The sequence below is a fragment of the Rattus norvegicus genome, chromosome 7 (genome assembly GCF_021556685.1).
Source record: "Rattus norvegicus strain SHRSP/BbbUtx chromosome 7, alternate assembly SHRSP_T2T, whole genome shotgun sequence".
Lineage (NCBI taxonomy): Eukaryota > Metazoa > Chordata > Mammalia > Rodentia > Muridae > Rattus > Rattus norvegicus.
The window spans coordinates 116,351,701-116,361,084 of NC_141540.1; the positions used below are offsets into that span (position 1 = coordinate 116,351,701).

Here is a 9,384-nt window from a genome sequence, read left to right on the forward strand (position 1 = left end):
GGTCACTGAACCATAGATCAGTGCCCAGATGACAAGGGAGGAAGGGAAATGATTCATTTTGCTTTCTCCTCCCCTACCACATGGCATGCATATCAGTTGACATAGTAGCTTGTATATGCTGTTTCATGAAATTCATGGGCCAGGAGATTTATACTAGATATTTGTGGATGACATCTTCAGCTGATGAACATTCCAAGATCAAGAACACGAATGTCTACGGAAGCCTCTTTATAGACACAGAGAATCAAGATAGGAGTGAATCCTGCAGGTGAGGATGGAATTCCTAAAACACAAATAACATATTCAAAGCACACTTGGCCCCAATAGTTAAATGTAGGAGCTGGGAAGTCAGAAAATGTCTAACCTGGAAGGAAATGAAAACACAACATTGTAAAACCCAGTGAGGAACGAAATCAACACCCAGAGAGAAATCTACGTGCAGATCACTGACCTTGGTTTCTCTTTAACTTTTTATGTAATCTTCACTGTTGTCAGTTTTCATTTCCCTGGCTACTGTATTGCTAAGGGGTATTGTGAATGACTGTGAGTGAAAAGTCATTGTGATTTTTGCCTGAGGAAGTTAAGAATCGATGCACACTCTTCTTGTCAGACTCCTAGAAGCAACGATCAGCTCAGAGCTGTGTGAAGTCTCTGGGGTTTTCCCAGGTATAGAGCCGCATCTCACAGTGGAGACTGAGGTCAACCACATATGAGGACAACACAATGCAGTCAATGCTTTGCGTACTGACTTAAAAGGTATTAATATTGAAGAATTAATCACTATAGCACATAGGCCAGTTGCCTTGAGACAGCATGTTCTAAGCGGGGGACAGGCAGAGGAGGGAGCTCACATTGTGGTCTCAGGAAATGGAAGAGCTGAGTCCTGGATCCTACAGCCCCATCAAGAACACAACCATGAAGACCAGACCTCCTTCCACTGAGCTATACCCCCATAAAACAGACCATCATGGCAAAAGACTTCAAACCGGGACTTCAACAACACAAGTTTATTTTTCACAGCCAAGGAGGTGATTGAGTGATGGAGCCAAGACTGTAGGACTTTCAACTGCTTTCCTCGGCTTACAGAAGACCAACTTCTTGTCTTCCACTTGGGTCTGTCTCTGTGACCTGGCACCTCACTCTCTTCTTGGGAGGCTCTCTGGGCACTGGATTAGGCACAACCCAGTAACCTCATTTCACATTAATTATATCATTAAAGGCCCTGACTCGATACTGCCTAATACGCAAAGGCCTAAGACCTTGGAACTTGGCACACACATCTCCAGTAGATTTGTGCTTTGGTGCTGAGCACAGGAGATCCTGTGAAGTGGTTGTTCTTGGCCAAAACTTTTCGCCCTACCGACTTGCAGCTGAAAGGATACCTGAAAAAATTCTTATGCTTTGGGCCACTTTCACAAGTCAAGAGAATTACCTTTGCCCAAGCAGCATGCACTGGCAGAAGTCAGGAAATACCTTGACCTCATGGAAGACCACTGTCCCTGTGGGGACTTCACACAGTATCTGGGTTCCAGCAGGTCCTCCTGCCTGCATCTCTGATTCCACCACCACCACCCAGTCCTTAGCAAGTGCAGCTGTGTCTACTCTTAAAACACTGTAGACTCACCAGCTCGTATGTGCCAGCTCCACTGTGAAAGGCTTCAAACAAAACACCGAGATGTCTGACTGACTATCCATCATCTATTTATCTATCTATCTATCTATCATTTTATCTATATTTCTATCTATCATCTATCAATATCATATATCATATCTATCATCTATGTATCTTTTGCCCCCCAAAAACCCATATGTGTGTGAAAATGTTTTTGTGGGTCATGTCAAAATAATGGATCCATAAGGAGAAGATTACTTCTGGCTTTACTCTGAGACCCTTTGAAGGCTGTGGCCACCTGGAGTGACCGTTGGAAAGAATGGGGAAGACCACTCAGGAGAGACTACCTATTGCCCTGAAGATACTCCTAATCTCTTCCCTGGCCTTGCATGTACCTGATGCTGGAGGTCTTCAGCTGTAAACTGTGTACAGTTGTGTTGAATGATGACAGTGTGACCTCCTCCCCACAAAAAATTCTGCTGGCAGAGAAGCATGACCTTGGGTGTCAGGACAGAGGTAGGCTGGTGGACTGACTAGGGCCCCAGATGTAAAGTGACTAGCTCACAGGCCGGATAGTGAGGACGAGTCTAGGGTTGGGCATCAAAACAAAGCGATAGGCCATCTGCACATCCTCTTGCCTCAGTGTCTCGACTTGGAAGATTTTCAGCATCTGGAACACAAAGGGGGGGTCCTTATGGCCTCCTCAGCAGGGCAGAGCACTGGCCCATCTACTGCTAAATTGTTTAGTGCAGCCACCATGCTGAAACTAGGACATCCTTTGGAGGCCTGAGGGTCCAGTCCTGCTCTAGAGAATTCACCAAACACACGAAGCCCAAATAGAAGCCTGAAGGCCTATGCTTTTGTTCCAAATACTGCCCATCAGCACCCTAAATCGCACAGGCACATCCCCACCCATAAGTGCTCACATGGTGAAGCAGGAGCAACACCTCCACCTCTGCCAGGCGCCGCCCCAGGCACTGGCGCACCCCAAAGCCGAAGGCCAGATGCTGGAAACTCCTTTTCCTCTCCAGCCAGCGCTGAGGCATGTAGCGCTCAGGTCTTGGGAACACTGCAGGGTTTCGGCCCATGGAGTACAGATAAATTATGACCAACGTCTGTGTGCAGATTCCAAGGGTAAGTTCAGCTGCTTTTTGAGGAGATAGAGGGAAGGGCAATTGGTGAGGGCATGAAGATCACTCACCCCAGCAGGGACATGATAGTTCTGAAGCACCAGGTCTGAGTCTACGATTCTCTCCAAAGAGCTACCAATGGGGTAGAGCCTGGAGATGAGGGAGCAACAACAGAGGCCTCAGAAATGAGGGCTTCTCCTGCCCACATCTGCACCTTCCTCCCTCAGATACTTGAAGGGTGTGGCTCCCAGCTCTGTGGAGCTCAGCCAACCTCCAGAGGAACAACAGCTCCCAACCACAGGAAGGAGAGTAGAGAACATGGCCGTCCTCTGCCCCTGAAAAGATTGAATACTGGACAGGAGGGAAGGAAGGGCAGTCAGCACCTACCTCAAGGTCTCTTTAAGGGCAGCCCGCAGCAAGGGCAAGTCTGACATGGCCTTCTGGGGATTAGCAGCGATGCTGGCCTCAGCTGCCAGGCTCTCCTGCCGCAGGGCCTGCTGAACATCTGGGTTCCGAGCCAGCTCAAAAAGGGTCATTACCAAGGAGATTGCTGTCTGCAGGAGCCAGAGAGCAATCTCAGACAGCCTCCCAAAGGGCATCACTACTACAAAGATGCCCTCCCCTGAGGAAAGTGCATGGACATAGCAAAGTGGGACTCTGACCCACTCTAATATTCACCTGAACTCCTTGCCCTACATCCTGAGGGAAAAAAATCCCTCACATGGTATTCCCCACCAACACCTCAGCAACTTCAGAGTTTTGCTGATTTAGACCTGATCTGGTGCCCATTGAGAGGGACTTGGCCTTCCACATGCCCCTTGGAATTGTCCTTATGGTCCATATCTCTAATTGGTCACAACATTTCACATTGACCCCTCCTGACCTGTGTAAGCCCTGAGCCTCTAGATCCACAAAACAGTCTCTGAGAGCTCTCTCTCCCTCTCTCTCTCTCTCTCTCTCTCTCTCTCTCTCTCTCTCTCTCAAGTCACCATTAGGTTTCTATGCTGTACACTGAACATATCAACCTGGGTTTATGCTGCCTGATTGGCATTGGACATGGTACATGGCCCTTCCTTATGGGGCCCAGATTCTTGTTGGCCTCATCTGGCCGTGTGTCCCTGCTTCACGTAGCTTGCTGCCCTGGAGTGTAGGCATAGAATTCTCACTTGTCAGACTCCCTTTCATGGGCTCTCTGTTCCCTTTTTGCTCTATTCCCATGCCTCTGGCTTCTCATTCCCAAGGCCTTAGGCTGGTCTTCATCCTCTCTCAAGTACTACTCCATGGTAGGAGCACAGTCGCTTCTGTCCTTATTCTTTCTTCTCTAGAACTTGAGGCCTCTGTTCCTAATCAAAAAGCTTAGCACAGCCTAGACCCAAGGACAGGCAGGAAAACTGACCTGGGCCCACATTCCTTACTAAATTGCACAGCCATATTCTCCCTTCTGCTACAGTGGGTAATCTGAGTGCTTATCACTCCTTTGGCTTTGTCTTTCCTTTCATCGGCCTCGAGTACACACTGACCTGGAGGCCTGCTCTACAGTCCAATAGAGAGGACCCTGAGCCTTCCTGGCCCACAGCATGCTCATGCATTGGGCGACATGAGGGGTAAGCTGCTGCCTGTCTAACCTAACTTGTGCCTGGACCTTGGATATGCAGGCCTTGTCTACGCACTATCTAGTCAGGTCACCCCTTTTCTTTTGCTCAGACATTTTACTAGCATCACAGCAAACAAACACAATAGAGGAATCGTATTAGATGGCCCTGGGGAGGGAGGAACTGTGAGTGACTGTGCTTTGGGGAACACTCTGGGGTGTCATTGTAGGATTCATGCACCCTGGGATCCTGACCGTGTCAACACTTCCAGCAATAAGTTCCATTGAGTTGGCATGGATGGCATCCATTGACAGAGTACTCTGTGCTACCATCTCGGATATGACACTCCAGGACTGTTGGCGACCCTCTGCCAGTTCGCGATACACATTCTTGATACATTTTGTGACTGCGGAAGAGGAAACATGGAGTCATAATCCTGGGATAAACCTCTGCTTCATCCCCCAGATGTTGTATCCCCAGAACCTCAGTCTTCCTGGTGCTGTTCTACCATTGCTGGGTTAGGCAATCCTAAAGTCACAGTGGAACCACACAAAGAGTTCCTGACTCCCTTTGTCTCTAATTCCTCCAAGAGCAGCCACAGCTCTTGAAGTAAGTGAATGGGGTATCAGGGGACCATCGTCCACTGCCTGTGGCCGAGCTCAAGGCAGGGGTCCTTACCATACTCAGAGATGATATCCCAGGACTCAAAGTGTCCTTTCCACACCTGGGTGCTTGTCCAACGAGTCAAGTTCTTGGGTAAGAACATGAGCTGTGTGGTGGACTTGAACATTGAGTGCAGAGCATGAATGAACTTCAGGCTCTCAGGGTTCAGGTCATGGCCTGTGAGGCCCAGTCGCTCTCCGGAAATAACAAAATGGCTGGCTGCAGAGAGAATATTATCAATGAACCAAGGCAGTCATTGCTCTCAATATTTTTCCTCCTTCCTGGCCTCTGCCGTCCCTGCCTCCCTCAAGCTGGACCCTTCCCCACACATGCCTTCCATGGTATAGTTGAACACATTGGACTGAATGTCCATAGACATGCTTCCATGAACATTCTCCAGCATTCTCTTCTTCAGGTTTTCCACAAAGTCCCTTGCTACCACATCCACAAAGGGGACAAAAGATTGAACGGCTTTTGGTGACAGCATATTTGGATTCAGCTGCAGTCGGTTGAAGCGCCAGTCTGCCCCATTTCTGTAGAACAGAAAGCAGAGCTACAGACACTACAATGGGTAGACCTGGCCCCAAGCCTATGTCCATCTCCTTGACTCTCAAAGAAATCCAGGAAAAGAAGTGTTGGGCTCAGAGGCAGACTCTGCAGGTCCTTTCTTCCAAAGCAGCCTCCCTGTGTTGGGGCAGAGGTCACTAAGTCTGAAGTTGATTAGCACATCCATATCCAGGGAGAAAAGAGACTCTGCTGTCGAGCTCTGCCTACCTGGCCTACACTACCACCCCACAGAAGAGAAGCTTAAGTGAGTTCACTGACCCTGCCATGCTGTAGTGTGTGGTCTCTGAGACGTCAGCTCTGCCTGACTCAGCTAAGGGATCCCATCTTCCCTGGGGCACAAGCCTCCGCAGAGGACCACTAAGAACATCCACAAACTGAGGTCCAGGCTACAGGGCTACCATGGAGATTCTCCAGTTAACAGTGGGCAGGTGTTTGCACACTGAACCCCACAAGCAGGAAGCATGTACGTTTGTGTGCTAAAGCCTGCAACCATTTACAGTGACCATATGTACATTTGTGTGTGCAGCCACACGTGACCTCAAAAATATGTGTGAACATCCTAGTACTCTGAGCAGCCATACATATTCCTTTAGAGAGTCAAGTTCTATATCTGGACACGTCACAGGGTCACGCTTTCAAAAAAATACAAGTCAAGTACCCCAAGTATACAACATATATGACACATGCACATTCGTGTCCCCAGTGCCTCTTGAGCATTTCCATGCTTCCAGGTGATTTCAGACAAGGTTCCAAGGTCCTCATCTCTCTAGCCATTACTGAGAAAACACTGCTCTTTATGTGGTCTCGGGTAGCTGTCCATCACCTCCTTTTTCATTCTCAGCAGGAAGGACACCTTTGCAGTTCACACAGACTAAGCCAATAGGAGCCCCTCTCTCACCACCTTATTTAATGTTTGATTGTGAGCCCACAAGAGCTGCCAACTCCCTCTCTCCACCCCTTCGTCCCCAGGACCGTCTAGCCCAAATCTCTGTGAGTAAAGCATCCCCTAGGGAAACAAATCCATGTTGTTGGATATCAGGCTATGGAGGAAGCTGGCTGTGACCTTCATCCAGGGGTCTTTTACCCCCACCTTCCTGGAGCAGTGTTTTGACCTAAGGGAAGGAGACTGGGAAAGGGATGTTGAGAGCAAGTGCTGTTTGGCCATCTCCCTCCTCCCCAGACCCCTCAAAACCTCATGACATACTACAAATTTATGCTTGTCAGAGACTGGTCTTCATATCCACCCCAGCCAGTTCTGCATCCTGTGTTCAGGACTCCAATCTCACCTCCCTCCTCATTCCCAATGTCCACTCACAGCAAGAACACACCACGTCTCAGGCCACGGAGTTCTCTGTGGGCCACCCACGACTCCAGCGTCATCCGACGCGGGAGGATACTCTCCACCTGGTGCAGCTTCTCAGCGTCCTCAGGCAGCATCACAGACACAATCTGTGCTCCCCCTGCACTGTGCCTGTGGTGAAGCACACAGCCCTGCTGTAAGTGGAGTGTCCTCCACCTGAGCTCGCTGCACAGCCAGCCCTGTCAGTGTGCTCTCTCATCTCATCCTCTCCTAGCCCTTGCTTCCCCCACAGGAGGACTCTCCCAGTGTCTGCACTCCACTTCAGCACTCTGTCCTCTCAGCAGTGAGAAGTGCCTTTCTCTGTCCCTGTGGAGAGCCCACGAGTCAGTCCCAGAACCTCCTGTTCTCCTTCCCTGTCTTCCTAAAGAAGGAATGCCTGGTGCCTACAGGAGAATGCAGCACCTCGTACCCTGCAGAGCCTGGGCAAACGGAGGACAGCAAGCTATGTCTGTGCTTGGCTATGGGGAAGGAAAGCCCTTACCTGAAAATGGGCCCTAGTTCCTGGAAGGCCTGGTGCATCTCCAGGTGTAGGTTCTCTTGGCCCTGCTCCCTCAGGATCTGTATCATCTTCAGCCACTTGTTCCTGGAGTATTGTGGTATGGCTTCAAAGGGCTTCAGTGTCTTGGGGGCCTGTGTTGCCGTACTGCCCAGTGCCCTCGTCCTGTGCAGGCACTGCCAGGGTCTTGCCCACACATCTGCTGTCACCCTGAGAGCCATTGCCATCCTCCTCTCTTCCTGTGTTTAGTCCGTGGCCTTTTATCTTGTCTTGAAGACATGAATCGCTGACTGACAATGCCACTGCAGGATGTGTCCCTGGACTTGCCCTAGAAATGTATTCTGAACTGATGGTTCTTCTGGAGGTAGAGGCTTTCTCCCTTGTCCTACCTCTGCAATGCCTGCTGGTGGGTGGGAGGGTGCAGACTCTACTTTAACACTCAAAAATAGTCCAATTGTGGTCAGAGCCTTCTTTTTCCTCCTCCAGGGTGAGAGCCGTCAGGTGCTCTTATTTTCCCTTTGTGGAACCTTGAATGATCATCCTAGTTTAAAATTCCCTAGCCAGATTTAGGGAGTGGGTCTTTACTCACTGTCCTGATTCACGGTTAAGTGTTCGCTTTTAGAATTTCTCTTTTCTTTTCAAATTGAGAAATAACAATGAACTCCATTTGTCCTAGGGTAATGGGATGCATAGTTGTTTGAGTATGAGAACCAGATTTCAGATCTCTCAGAACCCTGTGAAAGCTAGGCACATTAGTGTGGGAGTCTAATCCCAGCACCATGGGAGCTGAGAGTGACAGATACCAGAGATTGTTGGACAGCCAATCTATAGTCAAATGTACAAGTGTACACACATACACGAATGTGTGCACATGCATGCACACATGGATGCAAACGTGCATGTACATATGTGCATACATGTATATTTGCAAACACATTTCTGATCTTCTGATGTTTCTAATAAAGAAGAGATTTTTGTTGTTGTTCTTGCCAGACGAGGACTTTCTGTGTGACCCTGGCTGTTCTGGGACTTGCTTTGTGGACCTGGCTGCTTGCTATGTTTTACAGCTGCTTGCTGCAAGACTCCATTAGATCACAGATGGTGTAGCTACCCTGCTCCCAGACTGATTAAGCTATGCCCCTGAGGCAAACGGGTTCCTCAAAAATTTTAGGAGCTGACCCTTAAATGTAAATCAGAACAGTTAAAAAACCCACTCTTCTTATCTGGCTAGTGATTTTTAATCAGGATGAGTCATTCAAGGCTCCACAATAAGAGTAAATATGTAGACAGGCGAAGGTCGGCGAGACGGTTCCGTGCTCGCTTCGGCCCGCGTGGTCGGGCTGGGATGGAGTTCTCCTCGTCCTCGTCGGGCTCGGCTTTGGGCACCATGGACACTCAGCGGCAGCATTTCATCAAGATGGAGACCCAGAAGCCGCGCTTCCAGCAGCTGGTGCACCAGATGATGGAACTTTGCTGGGAGAAGGGCATAGATAAGCCTGGCCTAAGTTGGACAGTCAGGCTGAGGGCTATTTTGTGAACTGCGTTGAATGTTTCATTGGTACAAGCCAGTTCATCTTAAATAGACTGGAGCAGACCCAGAAGTCCAAACGTGTCTTCTCAGAAAGCCTTTCTGACTGATCTCAGCATTACCTCTTTGGAAAAGTAATTCAAGGAGAGAAGAGCTGCTACTGAGGTGGTTAAAGAAATGGTTATGGGGGGATTAACTCCCAATTCTCTTCATCATCTTGAGACAGATTGTCACCTGAGAATGAACAAAGACCAAGTTATATGTATGGGAGTTGAGAGTCACGTGTATTTGGTTGTGTTTTTTAAGCCAACCCTGTGGTAATAATTTAGATAAATGGGATTAGGGGACACGTATTGCTGTGTATGGGACAGCACTTTCTCAAGGTCCCTTAACTACTTTGTATAATGTGGATAGTGGAACCACTTTCTAGAATTGG

The 9,384-nt window shown here is 48.9% G+C and overlaps 1 protein-coding gene and 1 pseudogene across 2 annotated transcripts; one reads left to right on the plus strand and one right to left on the minus strand.

Annotated features, from left to right (window-relative positions):
- Positions 1 to 985: 985 nt before the first annotated feature.
- Cyp11b3 (cytochrome P450, family 11, subfamily b, polypeptide 3) lies at positions 986 to 8,344 on the minus strand. Of its 2 annotated transcripts, NM_181824.2 has the most exon segments (9): positions 986 to 2,282; positions 2,539 to 2,727; positions 2,814 to 2,892; positions 3,130 to 3,296; positions 4,589 to 4,740; positions 5,013 to 5,216; positions 5,331 to 5,530; positions 6,880 to 7,035; positions 7,406 to 7,655. In NM_181824.2, coding segments are annotated over 9 exon segments (1,497 nt in total). In that variant the 5' UTR covers positions 7,642 to 7,655; the 3' UTR covers positions 986 to 2,168.
- Positions 8,345 to 8,765: 421 nt separating this feature from the next.
- Positions 8,766 to 9,058, plus strand: Timm8a1-ps2 (translocase of inner mitochondrial membrane 8A1, pseudogene 2; annotated as a pseudogene).
- The last annotated feature ends 326 nt before the right edge of the window (positions 9,059 to 9,384 follow it).

Excerpts from the sequence above, each read along its gene's own strand:
- Cyp11b3 (XM_087557628.1), bottom strand. The coding sequence starts at position 7,647 with ATGGCAATGGCTCTCAGGGTGACAGCAGATGTGTGGGCAAGACCCTGG. Across the intron at positions 5,217-5,330 it reads GTTCAACTATACCATGGAAG|CCAGCCATTTTGTTATTTCC; the intron begins GCATGTGTGGGG and ends TTCTCTCTGCAG. Across the intron at positions 4,741-5,012 it reads GGATATCATCTCTGAGTATG|TCACAAAATGTATCAAGAAT; the intron begins GTAAGGACCCCT and ends CCTCTTCCGCAG.